The sequence below is a fragment of the Artemia sp. Qi Xiang Cuo genome, chromosome 16 (genome assembly GCF_049724085.1).
Source record: "Artemia sp. Qi Xiang Cuo chromosome 16, ASM4972408v1, whole genome shotgun sequence".
Lineage (NCBI taxonomy): Eukaryota > Metazoa > Arthropoda > Branchiopoda > Anostraca > Artemiidae > Artemia > Artemia sp. Qi Xiang Cuo.
In genome coordinates, this window is record NC_142809.1 from 8497404 (window position 1) to 8519192 (window position 21789).

General features: G+C 35.0%; 1 protein-coding gene across 2 annotated transcripts in view; it reads right to left on the bottom strand.

Annotated features, from left to right (window-relative positions):
- The window catches only part of LOC148942534 (uncharacterized), a 112971-nt gene that overhangs the window by 13198 nt on the left and 77984 nt on the right, over nucleotides 1-21789 (bottom strand). For both annotated transcript variants that reach the window (XM_089102134.1, XM_089102135.1), the window contains exons 7-9: nucleotides 16068-16305; nucleotides 6005-7798; nucleotides 2503-2658 (exon numbers count right to left, since the gene is read on the bottom strand). In XM_089102134.1, the coding sequence (XP_088958260.1) occupies nucleotides 2503-2658; nucleotides 6005-7798; nucleotides 16068-16305 (2188 nt within the window). The remainder of the gene's footprint in view (nucleotides 1-2502; nucleotides 2659-6004; nucleotides 7799-16067; nucleotides 16306-21789) is intronic.

Sequence of the window (21789 nt, forward strand, 5' to 3'; positions counted from 1 at the left end):
TTCTAGAGTAATATGATCGCTACCAGATGCATTGGAATTAGTAAGGCCTCATGAAATGCAATGGCCCTAGAACCAGTGAAGTACGGGGACTAACACATCTTTTCATGTCTACACGAAGCGGTTAAACCAGCTTAGAACCCTCGGACCTCCAGTTGAATGGAGGCTTTGTGCAATCCTGGACCCATCTTGGTCGCAACATAGTGTTCCACAGTTGGCAATGCTGTTTTATCAACATGAGTTGAATCCTGCACAAACAATCTCAAGCCTATTATCTCCGACCCATTATATGTTCATGTCTACAAATATATGCTGCTACGGGGATGTAACCCATAATAGATAAATTAGATAGGAATAGGTTTTTCAGCCCATAAAAACTCATCAGCCTAAATTAAACTCATAAGAATTATCCATTAATAAGAATCCAGTGCAAAAGGTGTGTCGTTTAGAAGGCTATAATTTCCTCAAGAGGCACCACTTCTCAATGTCGCTCTGCAGCACTGACAGCAGTCACAGTTTTGGCTGGAAAACTCGTGAAAGGTTCACCATAATGACACTACGAAGCCACACAAGCAGGATTTTCCTGTCAGGGATAGGGACGGAGAAAAGGAACGGAGCGGAGACCCCAAAGCATCTCACAACACCGGAACACCGGAACAACCCTGACAGGCATTAATCTTCAAAGACTAACTTTTTGGAAATAAATAACTTTGAAAACTGATAAAACTTATACCTGGCTTAAATGACATTCACAAAGTCTGCAAAGTTTTCAGTAAAGTGCCTGCTGTAAGGTATGTGACTGTTCAGATACGATACTTCCTTAGCAACAAAATTGTCTTTTCGACAACCTGAGCAAAACTTCCGTATCTCACACAAATATTTGGGAAATAATACAAGAAATCCTGGTTTCGAAATAGGTGTTCCGATTTTTTTTTCTTTTTTCTAGCATTTTCAATTTTGATGTTTATTATTTTTTAGACGTCAAATGCCATGGAAAGTAAGCAAAAAACGTGCACTCTTCTATATCCGAAAATGCACCGTACATTAAGAAATAAAAGTTTCTACAATCAGAAGTTGAATTTAAAAGAATAACTTACAAACTTATTTTTTTAAATTAACTTATGCTTTTAAATTAATTTATTCTTTATAATTTAAAAGAATAGCCATAATGCATCTGCAAACGTTGGTGCGGGAGAATACACATTTATTACTATATTAAGAAACACCGCATAAGCTAAATTTATGCTGGGTAGCATTTCTACATATAAAGCTTTTCATGGAATTATTTTAATCCCTTGTCAAAACATACACAAATATTTCTGCAATTACCAGTTTTTTGCTCTTTGGGCATGTGACAACGTCATTACAATACTGATGTATATAAAATAAGACGTCACTCACATAAATAGTTTTTTTTTCAAAATTAAGGTTCATAACGAATTTTCTGACCTATCTAAATCATTGTAAGTTATTCTGAATATACCAGAATGCCAATTTTCCCAAAAAAATATGGAGCCGTTTTCGAGAAAAAATACACAATTATTGTTCGTTTATATATACAGTGAAGCATATTATATAGAGGTTATACTACCATGACTTGCATAATGAAGCCATTTACCACAATTTTAAAGACATTATGTTGTACCCAAAAAGATATGACGCACAGAGATTCCTTGTTATTTGATGTCTATAGCATTCAAAGGTCTTTTGGTGGAGCACAAGCCAAATATCGCGACTGATCGGCCCAAAATGGTCAACTCAGAGAATCACCCAGCTTCTCTCTCCCAACCCAACCTCAAGAGGTCCCCTTACACATCACTATTGATTGTTCATAAATTAATTGCCTGTTCATCAATTTGTCCTTTTAGATGCGCAACATGCACAGGAGTTTACCAGAATCTATTGGTTTTTACAATTTTTTTTTTATAATTCCTTGTATTGAATTAAATTTTTCAAATTGAATTAAACTTTATTAAAAAAAAAAACAATACACTGTTGAATCATTTAACAAGTAGCCGTCCAAGAAGAGACAAAGCTCTGAGGACGACCGGCTACAAAAAAAAAAAAAAAAAAAAAAAAAAAAAAAAAAAAAAAAACTAGTCAAAAAAGAAAAAAAAAAACAACACACAAACTAGAGTTCCTTATCCTTCCCTCCCAATAACGTTTCTTTAATCGTTTCTTAAACTGTTACAGATGTTCAGCCGCGTTAATACTGACCGGAAGCACATTCCAAACACTCGGTCCCAAATCGCGTACATGTTTACATTACACATAATGAATAATTGCAGTAACATGAGACTTGAACTACAAATTTCAATATCTATACATAATAATTGCATTACACAGAATTGCAAAAACATCAGACTAGTCCTGCTAATTCTAAAAATGATTCAAATCAAAATGCAAAATTCAACAAAATTTTGATATTGAAAAAAGTAATGTCCACGCGACAATCCTACTTTTAAAGAAGAAATGATTGTTTAGTATATTAATTTGGCTTCCTACCTGTAGGACTATCTGCAGCACTTGTATTTTTACCAATTTTCGGGGACGAATTAACTACAAAAGAGCCATCTCTTGAAGGAAAAGGCGGAGGAAAAGCATTCGGTGTTACGTTCTTATAATCTTCTTGCTTCTTATTAAACGTAGGAGGTACTGAAGCTGCAAGAATAACACAGAATATACTTGATTTCTTCAAAGCTGCATTTTTTTCCCGATATTGAAGGACTAACGCATGCAGCAAAAACGCAGCACTGTTCATATAAAATCGTTCCACTGCATCTCACGACCTGAGACCGAAACTCATTCTAAGGAACAAGCGATTACAAATTTTGAACACCCCATATTGCAGGTCATAAAATAGTAGCAGCTTAACTTTTTCTTCGGCCGTAAATAAAAACAAAATAAATAAGCAGAATAGTACAATTTTGCTCACAGGACAAACTAGCTGTCAGGAAAAGTGGGGACGTCTTGGTTCTGATAAAACTAAACCTTCCATTGCTAGGTAAAAGAGGGTCCAAGACAGTCCCCACATCAAATCCGTCTACTGCGCCTCATGACATCAAAGCAAAATTGTTCTACTGTTCGAACTCATTCAAAGGAAAACGTGATTAAAAATCCTGAACACCCCATATTGCACTTAATGTAATTTTGGGGGCTCCACTTTTTCTTCGGCCGTAAAATTTAAAAATCTTGGACACCCTATATTGCAGTCAAAAACATGGCGGGGAGGGGCGTCCCCCCAAATTTTTTGGCATTCGGTAAAATTTTCGCCAAAGGTGAAAATTTCGGCAGAAGTTTTGCAAAATAAGCTGAAATTTAGCAAAATTCTTGACTTCTGCAGAAAATTCGGCATAAATCAGATATCTATTCAGTAAGATTTACGAAGGTCGCCCCCCCCCCCAATAAAATGAGCCTCAGGACGCCCCTGATTAGGGGTGGGGGTAAAATAAAATGAAGTGATTTAGTAATGACACAAGTAAGTATTTCAAGATATTAGTTAAAGCCGAAATTAAATTATCGTGATTTAAATTGAAAATATCTAAATCAATTAGTCATTCAAATATTAGATAAAAATTATTTGCGAATTCTTTAAAATAAAACAAATGTTTCACAATTTCTCTGTGTTCACGTAAAGACGATGTAGCTTCTGTTCCTACAAAAGAAGTACATTTATATGTTTGTATGTTTATGGGTATATGAAGGTATGTTTATTACATCCAACAGGCATGCACCAGGCACCATGTGTAATTATAATCGAAACAATGATCGGTTAATAATCGATCAATTCGATTAATAGCAATCAAGATCAGCATTTATATGTATAATATGCAATTAATGTTAATATGTGCAAGCCATTGTCCTAGCGAACCTCCCACGAAAAGCTCCACCTTGTTATTGCCCATCCTGAAAGGTATCAAGCAAGTGTCCCCCCCCCCCTTGCTAACGTGAGACTTATCAGGTAAGTTTCCTTGAAGTTTGCTTGACATCCTTTTTCTTTGTTTTTGCCTTTCTCTAATTTAGATGTGCTCATCTTTTCCCCTTCAATTTTCTATACCTATGTATAAGTTTTCTTTCCTTTGCCTTTTTGCCTTTCTCTAATTTAGATGTGCTCATCTTTTCCCCTTCAATTTTCTATACCTATGTATAAGTTTTCTTTCCTTTGCCTTTTTGCCTTTCTCTAATTTAGATGTGCTCATCTTTTCCCCTTCAATTTTCTATACCTATGTATAAGTTTTCTTTCCTTTGCCTTTTTGCCTTTCTCTAATTTAGATGTGCTCATCTTTTCCCCTTCAATTTTCTATACCTATGTATAAGTTTTCTTTCCTTTGACTTTTTGCCTTTCTCTAATTTAGATGTGCTCATCTTTTCCCCTTCAATTTTCTATACCTATGTATAAGTTTTCTTTCCTTTGCCTTTTTGCCTTTCTCTAATTTAGATGTGCTCATCTTTTCCCCTTCAATTTTCTATACCTATGTATAAGTTTTCTTTCCTTTGCCTTTTTGCCTTTCTCTAATTTAGATGTGCTCATCTTTTCCCCTTCAATTTTCTATACCTATGTATAAGTTTTCTTTCCCAATACGTTTTGATTATGGCTGCTGTTGTAAGCCTGAGTATTATCCAACAAATAACTTAATGTCGTAATTACCAACTAAACCAGCTAAATTACCAGGTAAAAAGAGCTGGACGGGCAAAAGAAGTGCAAAGATTGATGAAATAAAGAATAAAAATATATTTTAAAATGAAAGTATATCTTGAAATATATTTATGCTATTTATTTACATATCTTGATGTTACAAGCCATATAGCAGAAAAAAGAGAAAAAAAAAAGAAAAGCAAGAAAACATAAAATAAGAAAGAAGAGTAAACTAAAAATAAAAATAAGTAAAAGTAAAGATAACAAATAATAAAAAGTAGGATGAGCAAGAAAAACATAGAAAAAAAAAGACAGAGTTAGAATTACAGAAGAAGAAGAAGGAAAAATATAGACATCTTTATATTATTCGAAATTATAAGGTATTTGCTTCCCTTTTACCCTGAGAGCAACTTTAGTTTTCGTTTTTTCAGTTTTCCATGATCTTTCAAAAGGTCTTTCAAACCACACATAGACATCATGGACTAACTTTCATGAAAACTTCATTTACATAAACTCAGTTTAAAGAAGAACTTCACACAGTACATTGGCATGACAATAATTCGATAAAAAGATCCTAAGACAAAAAGTCTTGACCCTGGAAACCAGCTTTAGTTGGCTGTTCATTAGAGCTTCCATTCCTCTTCTCCCTTGGTGGTGCCACAGGGTCATTTTCTTCTCAATTAAGTTGGCACTGTTGTGATAGCACCTTTCCCATTGCGACAATCTTTTCTTTGCAGCATAAAAGATCAGATTCACATGCCTACTGGCACAGAGATGGAAAAGTGCGGGGCGAAGCATCATGAGTGTCACCAGGAAGTTTCTTGGCGGGGGGGAGGTGCTACCAGGAGCTTTCTTATCAACGAGTTTAAATGGTAATATTTATTATTTCAAATATACAATGTTCCATATCTTCTTGTTTGTCGGGAATACACCCCCCCCCCCCAACGGTGTCCATGGAAAACATCATTATAAGATGAGTTTGTTCGAAGAACTCGCCTTTAAAATCTCCTAATAATTGGATGGAAACATATTTAAATAATAAAAAATAATAAAATGGAAATAAAACAAAAAAACGGAATAAATGAAATCATTATCGAATCATCGTACTGCGAATATTATACTTGAATATTAAAAAACAGACATTGGAGGAAACAGTAGCAATCCACCTTCACATTTAACAGAGCCTTAGGTAAAAAAAAATCGTAATAAGAAACTGTAAGTAAAGAGCAACACTTGTCAAAAGAAACCGAAACTCAAGTTTCGATTACAACATATGCAACGACAAAATCTATCCCTTGCAACTTTGTCAAGTTCATCTGCATGTAAATAATTAAGACAAAAACTTAAACAAAATAATTAAATAAAACTAACCTTGGCTGTGGACACCAGTTTTAGTTGGATGTTCATTAAAGCTTCCATTTCTCTTCGCCCTTGGTGGTGCCACAGGACCGCTTTCTTTCCTATTCAGTCGGCGTTGCTGCCGTTCTTTAGAATCCGCTAGATCAGCTATCCTTGATAATTTTTCTTTATAAAGTTTGGAAGAAATAACAGCTTCGTACGACGGAGGTTCCCGGAATGGTGGTGACGAAATATAATCTTCTGACTTGCTTCGCATTGGTCCATCTGGAGGTTTCAAAGACTGAGGAGGTGCAGTTTTCGGTGTCTCAGTAGGTTCTGAAATACACCTCAGATCCTTCAATAGTTTCGTAATCTCATCTGTTTTTTGCACAAAATATTCATTTTCAGTCACTGACAGTTCAGGTTGAACTTTAATATCTTTCATTGATATGCTTTTCTTTAAAGGTAAATTTGCATATAATGGCTCCGAATCAGAGGACAACCAAACTTGTTCATACCGTGATTTTTTCGAGTCATTTAAACACGGATTTTTAAACAAAATATCATCAACATTGTCATAATTTCCACTTTTAGGACTAGACCCATACTTAACTTGTAATACGACAGGTACTGATATCTCTTCTCCCAGTTTTTTTCCTCTATTCTTTTTCTCTTCCATTGTTCCCTCTTCTAAATCGCTTTTCCTCTCTTTCGTTGTCACTTTAACTGGGATTTGAGTTTTTTGAGCATTTCTTGATTTTGAAACATCTGGCGTTTTATAATTAGCTTGAATGGTAGTGCTTGTATTTATGTGACAAATCAGGGGTTTAATATCAGACGGTTGTTTCTCCCCATTCAAAAGTTTTGAGGAGTCACCTGTCCTATCAATGGAGCCAACAAGGCCAGCTAAGTGAGAACTTCCTTCACTAAGATTCGAATGCGATTTCCGAAATTCTCTTGATCTTTCAAGACTAACAGTTGCAAACTCATTTGATTGTAAATCTGAAGATTTCCTTGACAAAAAAGGAGATAGAGACATCTTCTTTTTAGTTGTAGGAATGTTTTCTTCAAAAGGCTTTCGTAGAAGATTTGGACTCACTGATGATATTGTTTTATTCCGAGAAGATATTAAATTCGGTACTGAAACCTGTTTGGGGAAACAATGCCTCTGAACAGGACGCACAGTTTTCGTCTCTACCTCACAATCCCGAGATTCAAACGCATCACTGCTTTCTTTTATCAAACTGACATAGAATCGACTATCACTGCCCTCTTTAGGTCGAGGACGGACAAAAACACGTTCGGGCACAACCTCAGAAACGTCAGGTACAAGATAACGCCTCTCTAATACAGGACTAGTTGGCCTCACTTTAATATCAGATACGCTGGATGACACTTTCAGGGATTTACTTCGCTTGATTGCAGCACTTATTTTGCCACCTTTAGCTTTGGCTTTTATATCTGATGGCTTAGTTCTTGAATGCTTTGGCTCCGGACTTGATGACAATAAATTCCGCCTAAAAAAACTTTGAGCCACATTCTGGCTATCAGCCTGTTCTTGGCCACTAGTCTTTTCGCTTTTGAGTGCAATTGCAGTCAACTCTTCATAAGAGCTACCTGGCGTTCGGCCAACAGGGGATAATGAACTTACACTCTTACTATGACTATCTATACTGTTATTTCTGGAATGTCTAGGAGTACATTCCAAACTATTTGAAAAAGATTTCACGAAAGGAGAAAAGTTCTCTCGTCTCCTCTCGGGTAAAGGAGGAGGGACCAATGATTCATTCTTTGCTGTCAAATCATTTCCTACTTCTTTCTTGCTCCCTGAAAGATAGGAACCGTTAATTTTTTTTACATATGAAAACTAATTAAAAATAGCTTCTGCAAAAGAACTGCAAGCACTATAAGAGAACTGCACGGAGAATCTATATACACAAAAGTGCCATTGTTCCAAGTCCAACAAAATATATGTATATATTTCTACATATTCTATTTGTTTCTATACATTTAGTAGAGATTCAAGAGAGAAAAACGAATCTTAGTGCTAACAAGGACAAGGACAAGGACCAGCTTAGTACTTTGTCAAACTGGATAGCCAATCTGACCTTCTTAGTTTCATGACTATCAAAATTTTTTCGTTTCTGTTTATTGATTGCTAAAATAAAAGAAAAGATTGAGAAGCGACAAAGATCAAGAAAGAGAAAATTTACTGATATATTCTAAAATAAATTTTACTAATAAATTTAAAATAAATTTACTTATAAATTTAAAAAACAAAACACAGATTTTTAGTTTGAATTTCCAGGAGAATGACGCAGCGGGTTTCATTTTAGAACATAGTTGAAAATTTGCACCGCGATTTGAAAACTAATTCTAAGCTATTACAAAAACGGACACCCCCCCCCATGAAAAAATAACACAGAGATCTTCTTTTATTTAACTCCACGTCTCTTCAAGTACCAAGGACATTCGAATAAAACATTTTATTCTTGGACCCGTACTGGGTTTATTCCTGTGTGAAAACAGCAACTTTCTCATATTTTTCATTTGGTTGTTTCAAACCTTATGAAGGTATTAGGCCCATATCCCTTTTTGTCGGTGTTGTCATGTTGAACCGTAAAAATAAATAAGCAAAACTAATTAATTAAATTTGTGAACGTTTTCCATCCATACAAATTCAAAAATTAACAATTTGTTGATTCCCAAATACAACTGCACCTTCAAAGGAAAGCTACGCCTTCTTAAGCAGTTTAGCACCGCAATTTTTTTTTTTAGTTTGGTTTTGGTGAACTTTCGCCCACTTTTCAATTTTTTTTTTAAGTTTTTAATTTTGTAATTAGTTAAATTTTTTAAGCCAAACTTTTAAAGCAAAACTTTAAATTTTTTAAGTTTAATTTTTTAATTTGAGTAATTAGAGAAAATTATAGATTAAATCCAAGACAGATAGTCTCTGTGAGAGGCAAAGCTGGCATAACTTTTTCAGAGGTGTATAAAAAATGATTTCACTTCTTGATAATAGTAAATGAACCATCCTAGGGCAGAAGTAATGTAGGTGGGTATGCATTGAGGATAATTCAAATAGTGAATTCGAATTCGCAACTTGATCAAAGCGATGAAAGACTTGAGAGCCATGGCTAATTAGAGGAAAGCCAGTCTCTGTGAGAGACAAAGCTGGCATAAACCAACTATTTCAGAGTTGTACAAAAATGATTCAGTTACTTCTTGATGATAGTCTATCAACCATCCTAGGGCAGAACTAATGTATGTAGGTATGCATTGAGGATAATTCAAATAGTGAATTCGAATTCGCAACTTGATCACAGCGATGAAAGACTTGAGACCAATTAGAGGAAAGTCAGTCTCTGTGAGAGACAAAGCTGGCATAAACCAACTTTTTCAGAGTTATACAAAAATGATTCAGTTACTTCTTGATGATAGTCTATCAACCATCCTAGGGCAGAACTAATGTATGTAGGTATGCATTGAGGATAATTCAAATAGTGAATTCGAATTCGCAACTTGATCAAAGCGATGAAAGACTTGAGAGCCATTAGAGGAAAGCCAGTCTCTGTGAGAGACAAAGCTGGCATAGACCAACTTTTTCAGAGTTGTACAAAAATGATTCAGTTACTTCTTGATAATAGTCTATCAACCATCCTAGGGCAGAACTAATGTAGGTAGGTATGCATTGAGGATCATTCAAATAGTGAATTCGAATTCGCATCTTGATGAAAGCGACGAAAGACTTGAGAGCCATGGCTAATTAGAGGAAAGCCAGTCTCTGTGAGACACAAAGCTGGCATAAACCAACTTTTTCAGAGTTGTACAAAAATGATTCAGTTACTTCTTGATGATAGTCTATCAACCATCCTAGGGCAGAACTAATGTAGGTAGGTATGCATTGAGGATCATTCAAATAGTGAATTCGAATTCGCATCTTGATGAAAGCGACGAAAGACTTGAGAGCCATTAGAGGAAAGTCAGTCTCTGTGAGAGACAAAGCTGGCATAGACCAACTTTTTCAGAGTTGTATAAAAAATGATTTCACTTCTTGATAATAGTAAATGAACCATCCTAGGGCAGAAGTAATGTAGGTGGGTATGCATTGAGGATAATTCAAATAGTGAATTCGAATTCGCAACTTGATCAAAGCGATGAAAGACTTGAGAGCCATGGCTAATTAGAGGAAAGCCAGTCTCTGTGAGAGACAAAGCTGGCATAAACCAACTATTTCAGAGTTGTACAAAAATGATTCAGTTACTTCTTGATGATAGTCTATGAACCATCCTAGGGCAGAACTAATGTATGTAGGTATGCATTGAGGATAATTCAAATAGTGAATTCGAATTCGCAACTTGATCAAAGCGATGAAAGACTTGAGACCCATTAGAGGAAAGTCAGTCTCTGTGAGAGACAAAGCTGGCATACACCAACTTTTTCAGAGTTATACAAAAATGATTCAGTTACTTCTTGATGATAGTCTATCAACCATCCTAGGGCAGAACTAATGTATGTAGGTATGCATTGAGGATCATTCAAATAGTGAATTCGAATTCGCAACTTGATCAAAGCGAGGAAAGACTTGAGAGCCATTAGAGGAAAGCCAGTCTCTGTGAGAGACAAAGCTGGCATAGACCAACTTTTTCAGAGTTGTACAAAAATGATTCAGTTACTTCTTGATCATAGTCTATCAACCATCCTAGGGCAGAACTAATGTAGGTAGGTATGCATTGAGGATCATTCAAATAGTGAATTCGAATTCGCATCTTGATGAAAGCGACGAAAGACTTGAGAGCCATGGCTAATTAGAGGAAAGCCAGTCTCTGTGAGACACAAAGCTGGCATAAACCAACTTTTTCAGAGTTGTACAAAAATGATTCAGTTACTTCTTGATGATAGTCTATCAACCATCCTAGGGCAGAAGTAATGTAGGTGGGTATGCATTGAGGATAATTCAAATAGTGAATTCGAATTCGCAACTTGATCAAAGCGATGAAAGACTTGAGAGCCATGGCTAATTAGAGGAAAGCCAGTCTCTGTGAGAGACAAAGCTGGCATAAACCAACTTTTTCAGAGTTGTACAAAAATGATTCAGTTACTTCTTGATGATAGTCTATCAACCATCCTAGGGCAGAAGTAATGTAGGTTGGTATGCATTGAGGATCATTCAAATAGTGAATTCGAATTCGCATCTTGATGAAAGCGACGAAAGACTTGAGAGCCATGGCTAATTAGAGGAAAGCAAGTCTCTGTGAGACACAAAGCTGGCATAAACAAACTTTTTCAGAGTTGTACAAAACTGATTCAGTTACTTCTTGATGATAGTCTATCAACCATCCTAGGGCAGAACTAATGTAGGTAGGTATGCATTGAGGATCATTCAAATAGTGAATTCGAATTCGCATCTTGATGAAAGCGACGAAAGACTTTAGAGCCATGGCTAATTAGAGGAAAGCAAAAACAGATAGTCTCTGTGAGAGGCAAAGCTTGCATAACTTTCTCAGAGTTGTATAAAAATTACTATTTTCACTTCTTCGTGAAAGTCTATTATCCTAGGGCAGAACTAAGGAAGATAGAAATGCAGCAAGGGTAATTTAAAAAGTGTATCAGATCTGTGCGCCATTTGAAGATATATATATATATGTATATATATATATATATATATATATATATATATATATATATATATATATATATATATATATATATATATATATATATATAAATATATATGTATATATAACGCATAGGAAATGAAGAGAAATATATTAAGGACAATAACACATAAAATGTATGGCTATATCCTTTATCTTCAGGCCCGGATCGAATAGGTATCGGACCCGATTGGATATTTTTTTTGCGGGGCCCTCTCTACATATTAGACATTTAAGTCAAATATTTATGCATAGTAATTTACGTACGCTAAGTAGTTGACGTACGTAGTGCAAAATCTCTCAAATACAGGACTATTTCGATTAAATTCAATAGATTTCACGGGTATCGTAGAAGTTAGTTTTGATAGTATAAAGTATAGATAGATAAGATATATTGTGAAAAGCCTGCGGGCCATAGCAACACAGAATACAGCCTACAAACAAAGCTCAGGAACAAACTACAGCTTTAGATAGTATAAATCTAAAAAAAAAGAAACAGCAACGGAAAGATAAAAAAAGAAACACCAAGGTTCAACATTTTAACTAATAAACACCAATCATAATAAAATTCAATTCCTAAAAATTGTAACAAGCTATTTCTTCAAACATGATTCCGTATGTTTAATCCCTAAACGAAGAAACTTGCACAACTGTTTAATAGCACATGCCATCCGCTCAATGAACCAGCATTCACTCCCAAACACTCGTCCAAAACATTCATTCTGCCACTCAGACAGCTCTTCACATTTGGATACAAAATGAAATAAATTCTCATTCACACTTCCACATATAGGGCAAAAATAGGGGCCATCCGCCAGCCTAAACTTTCCCAAAAATTTCCTTCTCTCACCTAAATCCAAACGATCCCCTCTTGCCAACAACAAATTCTTCAAGTCCTCTTTATTCAACCCAAATTTAAAATAAACCTTCTCCCACCAACACTCTTTAGCTTGTAAAACCTCAAAGACATAGATTGATCCTTATGAGCTTACCACTCTTGGATTTCTTGGTCTTATATATTACATAATATTAAACATATTAATAAATCTCATCCAGCAATGCAAACTTAAAATGAAAATAATTTTAATTATTTGTATAATTCATAATTTATCCCTTATCGTCAAAAGACAACTTACTTTAAATTTCAAATCTTTTTTTTCTTCGTTTTGATGGTAACGCAGGGCCCTTTCAAATACGGGGTCCCTATTGGGCCCAATCGCCCCAATCACTCTTTATCTGGTCCTGTTTATCTTCAGCCAATTTTTACTTCTACACAGAAGGATTTAAAACAGCCTATTCTTGCCTATTCTAGCCAATTCTATAGAATATTTCTAGCCTATAGAATAATTCTAGCCTACTCTAATACAATATTCTATTCTCGCCTGTTCTAATACAATATTCTATTCTCGCCCATTCCTTAAAGCAGCCTAAACATTGCAAGCTGATTAGACAGGTTTGTCATATTTCCAAAGTCATCCGAGAATCATCCAAAAAACAACAAAGAACGCCTAAAACCAAAGTAAGCTGCTTCTCTCCAAAAAACAACAACAATTTGATCTAATGACACCCACTAACATTCTAAAGCTAATTATGAAAGCTAAAATAAAAGTATCAGTTGTGATTGTTTTAATTATATCTTTTTTTTTACTTTCTCTCTGCATGGGCCCGAATGTGAAATGCCCAGTTACTCGATGGTAAGAACACTCGACTGGTTTCGGGTGCACCTTGCTGCGAAAGCTATAACAGGAAAGTGGCCAGCTCTTCAAAGGATAATGAATCCCAAAGTACCTCGCTGTTACAGAAATACCAATTTTGTCATCATATATGTAATATTGCTGTTCTTAACGAAAAACCCGTATGTCAATAGACCCGATATCAAGTAATCAGCAATTTTATGAAAACCATTTGTCGTATTTGATTAAGGTACGTTGTGTAGAAGAAACTTTTAGTCCTAGGTTGCCTAACTTAGGTTCCATCGAATAAGCACCGAAAAACTATGGAGCCAGAAACATATAATTTGGGGCAAATATTTATGAAATATATTGGGGCATAATATTTATGCCCCAATTCATATTTATGAATTGGGGCAAAAAACATATCTTTATTCAAGATAAAGATAAGATATCCCAGTCTGGTAAACCCTCGGAGAAGGTGTCATAGGTGGTGAAAGTAAAATAAAAAAAGAAGAAAACAGAGCCAAAAAACTATATGCAAACAAATTCAGCTAAGAGAATTGCAACGTTGCGATTCACGTCTCCACCCTTTAATGAAGAATAGGAATCTTGAAAAGCATAACTAAAAAGCAAAATGCTGAAAATTAGACATCAAATCTCGCCACAAATTTGCAGCATGTATTTCTAAATTTAAGTTTACTTGTATCAATTTACTTGCTGAAAGATGAATGGTTCAAATTACACTACTGCACCTGAACGCACGGATAAATTCTAAAAAAAGAAAATTAATTGTTTTTTTTTTGATGAATTGTTTTTTTAAATTATTTAAAAAGAAATTGTTTTTTATTTGACAACAAAAGAAAAACAGAAGAATAAAGTCAATGAGGCTAAATTTGAAATATATAACAAAAAATTTTTTTTTTAAAAAAAAAAAAAAAAAAAAAAAAAAACGACAGAAGAATAAAGTCAATGAGGCTAAATTTATAAAAAGAAATTTATTTTTTTTGGATAGCAAAAAAAAAACAAAAAAAAAACAGGCATTTGAAATGTGAGGCATTTGCCTCACATTTCATTGCTCTTTAAAACATCATGATGGCTACCACCACAAATGCGTTCCAGAAAACTCCCGACAGTGACAAAAGCCTCTACATGACGCGTTCTGATAAAATGATGCTTTAGGAGTAGCAGCCCCCTTTCCATCCCTTCTTGTAATTTCAGTACACTTTGAAGGTTAACTTACGGTTAGATCCTCTTCTTAAAAAAAAGTTGTTTTTAGAATAATCAACAATTAAAAGAAAGTTGCCAGAAGAAAATCACAGCAAGGGGAAATTTTCTCAAAGCGTTTTAATGTATACTTAAATTTTCAGGAAAAAAAAGAAAAAAAAGAAGGTTTTTAAACGTCAGATATTAGTTACATATTCAAAGATTTTTACATACCGATAAAAGGACATTTTCAGACAAATTCAGACAGATAAATAAAGGACATTTTCTCATAGCGTTTTAACGTACTTAATTTTTCAAGACAAATAAAAAAACGAAAAAGGAAACGTTTTTAAACGTCAAAAATTTGTGGTGCATATTTTAAAATTTCCACATACCGTTAGAATATCCGTATTATTCTCTTAAAACATAGAAATAATATGCCAATAAAGAAATATACCACTTAATTCCCCCACTTGAAACGTTTTCCAATATAATAATTACTACCGTTGCAATTACGGTCGAGCCCCCTCCAAATCCAGGACATAGCCCTAGAATGTTCCTTTTTGTATTTCATTACTCACTGAAATATCACTTCATTTCGGGGATAAAAAACGAATCGGGTATCGGGTATCGGGGGTATCGGTATGTAAAAACCGGGTATCGGGGGTATCGGTATGTAGGTATCGGGGGTAAACACCGATACCTACATAAACAAGCTAAAAATACTCCTGATACTCCTTTCTTCCTGTTTTAGACAGTAAAACGGTTGTCCAAACAGAGAACAGATCTTCACCAATATTCTGGGGTTGATATGTCCATTTATTTTTTCAAATCAGTTAAGAACACCCCCTGAGATCGGTCGGAAGTACCTTAACCCCAACCCCCGGAAATTTTTCATTGTGGCATCAAGATGCATTCGAAAATCGAAACAACGGTATTTAGACAACATCGTAAGTAGAGTTATTATTAAGGAATTTCGAATAAGTACACAATTCTGTCTTCAGTTATTATCTAGTCTAGTTCCATCTTTTTTTTCTTTTTTTTGTTGACTTTTTGGAGACTAGTTGACTGCCTACCCAGCCTACCCAGTTAAGGACATCACGACATGCCCCTCTTTGCTATAGCCTATATAATTTACCTATGAACAAAGAGTATTAGGAAACTTATAAGAGTGGAAACTATGGCAGTGTCGAAAAAAAAAATTATCAACAGCATCTAGCGTCTGGCGACATTTGGCATTTTTTCAAGCTTTATAATAGTTTTTCTGTCAGAAATTGAGACCAGACACATATTAACACCCTAATTTTACAAATTACACTTGATAAATTAATTTTTCTTATTTCTTATTATTACATTCTTATTATTATTATTATATTATTACATTCTTATTATATATATATTATTTTTATTAATTCTTATTATTACACCGAAAAAAAATGTCAAGTGTCGCCAAACGCTAGATGGCATTGACAGTTTTTTTTCCCGAAACTAGCGCCAGTTCCTACTTTCAAGTTACCCATACTTTTTGCCTGTGAACATATAAATCTCTAAAAATAAAATTACCTTCAGTACTAACGTAGATATTTTCGTAGTTAGCTTCATCTTTTTCATCAGTTCTTGGTCTACCATTAATATCCAGATTTTCATAGGGATGAGAGTCAATCACTTTCAGCTGATCTAAAAACAGGTCTCGTACAGCTCTATGGACTAACACATATTGTTCTTTGGTTTGCACCATTGCTATCCTCTGACGCCTCATATCGCGAACAAGTTCAAATAAGCTGAAGTCGGTTCTTAGCTTCTAAAATTAAGAAAAAGAGAACTATTTAATTTTAATTTAGTTAGTTTAATTTTAATAATTAGTTTATTATTAGTTTAATTTTTATTATATAGTTTAATATTTTATTATTTTATATTTATTTTATAATATTTTATTATTTTATTATTTTTTTTTTTTATTTTTTTATTTTTATTATTTTATAATATTTTATTATTATTAGTTTATTTTTTTTATTTTGTAATAATTAGTTTAATTTTAATTTTAATTAGAGCTATTTAATTTAAAATAGTTTCTAAAAAGAGAAAAATATTATTGCCTACTAATAGCCAAGGCTCAGGGTTTTTTCACATCTAAAAACAGTTTGGAAGCATAGGACGATAAGTCTACAAACCAAGATTAGAATTTTGGAAGCTACAGTAACACACTGGGTTTATTTAAAAATATAGTATACATCTTCGATTCCCTGAAGCAAACTTGTACGGGAGAAAACCCTCCTAATAATCAATAAACCAAAAAACAAGATATATATATATATATATATATATATATATATATATATATATATATATATATATATATAAATCAGAATTATAGCTCATCTTACCGGACCCAAAAACCACCGAACCTCCAAACAGCACCTATCAAATTTATAATATTTAAATTCATATTCATATTCAGCTACAACTAAACCATCCTCAAAAACTTAACTTAACTGGCCCATAATAATCCATCCAAAATATACACATCAAAACAATGGTTCTTTAACAATTTACAAAATTTCTGCAAACCCCCAACATTCCTCAAATCCGACTACGGTGATGACAGTGGTCAAATATGGCTCTGAAGCATGGGTGTTCCGAAAAGCGGATGAAAATTTGCTAGATGTTTTCCAGAGACATTGCCTAGGGATTGTTCTTGGTACCAGGCTGACTGACCGTATTTCAAACAGTAGGCTGTACGAAAAGTGTGGTTCAAACCCGCTTTCTAGGGCTATGATGAAAGAAAGGTTGAGATGCCTAGGGCACATTTTGCGGATGAAGGATGACAGATTGCCGAAGACTGTCCTTTTCGGCCAACCGTCTAGGGCTAAACAGAAAGCAGATCGTCCGCGGTTGGGGTGGGAGAATGTCATAAAGAAAGATCTAGCATTGAATATATTGGGATGGAGAAGGAGGGTGCGTAGCTGTGTTGGCCTCAGGCGGCTTGGTGCTGCGGTGAGTTGTTAGTAGTAGTAGTAAAGTAAAAGAATAAAATAAAGAAAGAAAAGTAAAGAATAAGAAAGTAAAGAAAAAAAAGAAGCAGAAAAACTAGTAAACTAACAAACTATATTGTTGAATCCATTATTGTGCTAACAATACTGGAAGTGTTGTACAATAGTCCGGGCGCCATCTCGCTTATTTCAAGATGGGGGTACGACGGAATGGGGTTATTATGAAACATATACCAAAAGATAGCATAAAAAACGCTGATTTCGAAAATAAAAACGGCACTTTAAAACAATGGGGGGGGGGGGGAGTCTATTAAATTTGGATCTGAACTTCAGATTTCCCGAAAAGTGCTATAATAATAATAATTTATTTTTTACCCACTAACAATTATAAAAAAGTGGAGTAACAAAAGAAAATAAAAAGTAAAGACATACAAAAACAAAACACATGCAAAACAATATCATTATAAAAACTACAAATACAAATCAGAACAATCGCATAAAAGGATGAAAAGGACCCAACCGCTTGCAGGCCTCATCTTTTAACTTGGGAGTCCAACTTATTATATGACGTCAATATATGAGTTGCATTCAACATTCGAATAATCTTACGGTTTCTATACCAACGAGGAAAATACAAAAGATATTTACAATAGCGGAAATACAAAACTCTAATATCCTGCATATCATTATTATTAAAAAATGGGCGCAAACCTGATAGAAAAAGAATGGAATGGTCACAATACGTAGAATAGAGTTTAGCCAATGCCTTACGAGAATGTCGGTCACGATTTGGAACAATTTTAGCATAACCTGCTTTAAGCTTATTCTTAATATCTGCAAGTGCACTAGCACGGATAGCTGAAATAGAAGAGTAGATACTAATCCCGAGCCAACGCAACGCAGGAGCCAGCTTAACTGAAAAAGAACTACAACTCAAATCACTACTTGGGTTTTTAGCATTGAAAACTAAATATTCACATTTTTCAGCATTAAGCACGAGGCCAATTTTTTCCAAAAGTTTAGAAACAAACTGGGTAGACTTAGCAAGTGTGAATTTTGAACGGCTAATAAGTAATAAATCATCTGCATAAGCAATATAAGATAAATTATTTAGACCTGTAAAACACGACAGAAAGATACGAGAAAGCACAGGGTATAAACAAGCATTAAAAACGTATGGTGACAGAACCCCTCCCTGCTTAAGTCCAGACCGAATTGGAATATTACCAAAAAAGATCTCTACTGACCGAAGTTGAACATATGAGTGCTATCTGTTTTTGATAATCAGTTTGAAAAGTGCTATCTGTTTTTGATGTTTTTGCGGCTAAAGCCGCAAAAACCAGTTTCAGACGTCATTTCCGGTATCCTTTGTGTTATTTTGACTGCTGCTGTTTTAATATCAAGGCTGAATCAAGAGAACAGAATGAATTGAATGGTATGTTTATTTCTTAGCTATCTCATCAGGGTCCTATATTGCAAATTAACCAAATTACAAGCAGACAGATTATTTATAAATAGAGTTGTTGGTAATTTGATGGTAGTGCCTAATGTTGCAAATGTTTTTTAGCTAGGCTTTGATAATTGATAGTTTTTAAGATATACTAGGTGGAATATAACTACACAGGTAGTAATTATTTAGAGTTATACAAAGGACGGCATTGTTTAGTCTAGATGTTGCTAGATGGCTTCCTTGCTTTTTTTTTCATGGACCTTAGAGTTTCTAGTCTTGCTAGTTTTCCATTCTCTTGGCAAATATCTATCTGCCAACTAAATTACTATATGTGATGATATTCCACAAATTCAGCATGTAATCCTGCAAGGGCTTTCCTGTACCCTAATGAAAATCCATCACCACAGGGACAGCTTTGGGAAGCTTGAATGGACAGTCTTTAGAGACAATGAACTCCTACTGCAAACTAATGGGTGGTGATAGAAGCAGCAGCATCCCAGGGGTGGGGAGGGGTGTGTTACTCCTAAGTTTTTGACCATTTAGTAAATTTTCGTCAAATTGTTTTTTATTATTGTCCAATTCCAAATTTGGTGATTTAGCATGTTGATTTGGATACTGTTAATAGCCAAATTTGGTTGATCTTGTAGTTCCAATGAACTGAGCAGCATACATGAAGAAGCGGATACATGTGTCGCTCTTCACACGGGTTTCTGTGACAGGATGGGGTGCATGGATGTAATCGTGGAAGCAAATGATACAGACATTGTGGTCATCTTGCTTTAGTCTTTTAAGACAATAGAAAAGCAAAGTCATGCCACCCCTAATGTTTTGGTTTACTGGCAAGGTAATGTTATTTCGATCATTGAACTTGAAAATAGACTCCCATCGTCTCTAGTGAATTCAATTGCGTTTTTCCACTGTTTCACCAGATGTGATACTTTGATTTTCATCTTCTCCAAAGGAAAGAAGACGATCATTAGAGCAGCTGTGCCGTGGTCGACTCGAACATCTGCTCTTACTGAACATCTTTTGGGACAAATCGACAGAGTCGTTGAGCTTGAGGAAGATATTTTGAAGCTGTGTTGCGAGATTTTGATCGCCTCATAAAGAAACTCAGAGGAACCTTCGTGTTTGAATAAACTCTACGCTTTCTTGCTCTCTTATTGGAAAGCGTTGATTAGCCCGCCTCCAATATATAAATTTTCTGGGCTCTATTTGGTGAAGCGCCTTTACCAGCGATTCATCATCGTGTAAGCCCTTATACCTCGCCCTTAATAACTTTCTGCGCTTGATTTAGGATGGGAGATGAAGGACAGATGCATAATACCCATTAAATCAACCCTTCCTGCTTGGCCATCCACTATTCAGAAAACTTCGCCATATTGCAAGTGTAAATCTTGTGTTCAAAAATGTACATGAGCAGTTAGAGGTTGCGATATTTTGTGCTCTTGCTGTGGGAAGTGCTGCGGGGCCGAGGCTGATTCAGACGAGGAATAATTGTATGTGACTAGAAATGGAGGGATAATAGGAAAAAAAACGTAATGAATTTGCGAATGTGATTACTAGATAAATAGTGTTAATTCTGACTTTGTTTAGTTTCTTTATTTGCGTCATCGCTGCCATTTTTCTGTAACTAATAATGTTAGTTTGTTAAGAAGACATTCTGTGGCCTCTAGGCATTTCTATCTTGCATTTGAGCAGAAAAATGCACCTCAAACTCTGTGGAAGATGCATTTTCTTGTATGAAACACCAAAATATAATAAAATGTCAAGTTTCGGAGTGTTCCACCCCTCGCATGCAAGTGCCGTTGGTATTTCTTGAATCAGCATAGTCGATTTGGGGGGGGGGGGGTAGGCTAATTCTTGTACCTGTCCCATTCTGTCGTGGTATGTTTCAAAATTTCAACACCTGGTGCCCGACTACAATGTGTGTGAATTGTTTTCTATGTTTATTATTTTTCCTTTTTGTAATCATGGTCCATGCATTTTTAAAGCATTAAATATCTATGTATTATATGTGCGACATTATGAGGAATTATTTCAGTTAGTCTGATGGCATTTTGTGCCTTATTATGTATGTTTTTGTTGTTACGTTACTTTATTGTTATTGTTATGTGCGTTTTGATTTTGTACACAAATGACATGGCCCAAAGAGGCTTTTGTTTTGCAATAAATATCTATACCATATATCTATATCTATCGTTAATGTTACCTCTAAAGGTCGTACACGTCTGAAGTAACCGCCAAAAACCGTTTGCTAAGCTGTACTCAAAGGGAGGATTAGCAGGATTATGTAAATCAGGAGGGTTGAAGTGTGATTGAACAGGCCAACAGGCCAATATATGTTGGCCTGTTGGCCCTCCCTCTGAATACTGTTTCGGCAATTAAGGGCTCGGCACACGTAGCTGATTTCAGGAACCGATTTCAGCCTCAGTGGACAAAACGATAGCGGTAAGAAAAATCTGTTGAAAGAAAAATTTATTGCACGAGATTTTCCAAACAAAGAATCATGGACACAAATGGTCAACTGGGGTTTATTAATAGTTGCATGATTGATCTCAGCTTAGTTCTCAACTCAGTAGCGGGGTCTTTCACCAAAGACATCTCTAGCTGACTATTTATTTGTATCTCTAATTTTATTGTGATGACCATGATGAATATCGGCGCTGATTTTGTAAATCGGCGCCGAAAACTAGAAAATTTTTCAAGCTCAAATCGACGCCGATTTCTTTTAAATCGGCGCTGATTTGGAAATCAGATCCCGAAATCAACTGCACGTGCCCAGCCCTTTATTTCAAAAGTGCGAAAATGTAAGATTCCACCTTTACCGGTAACAGCGACGATA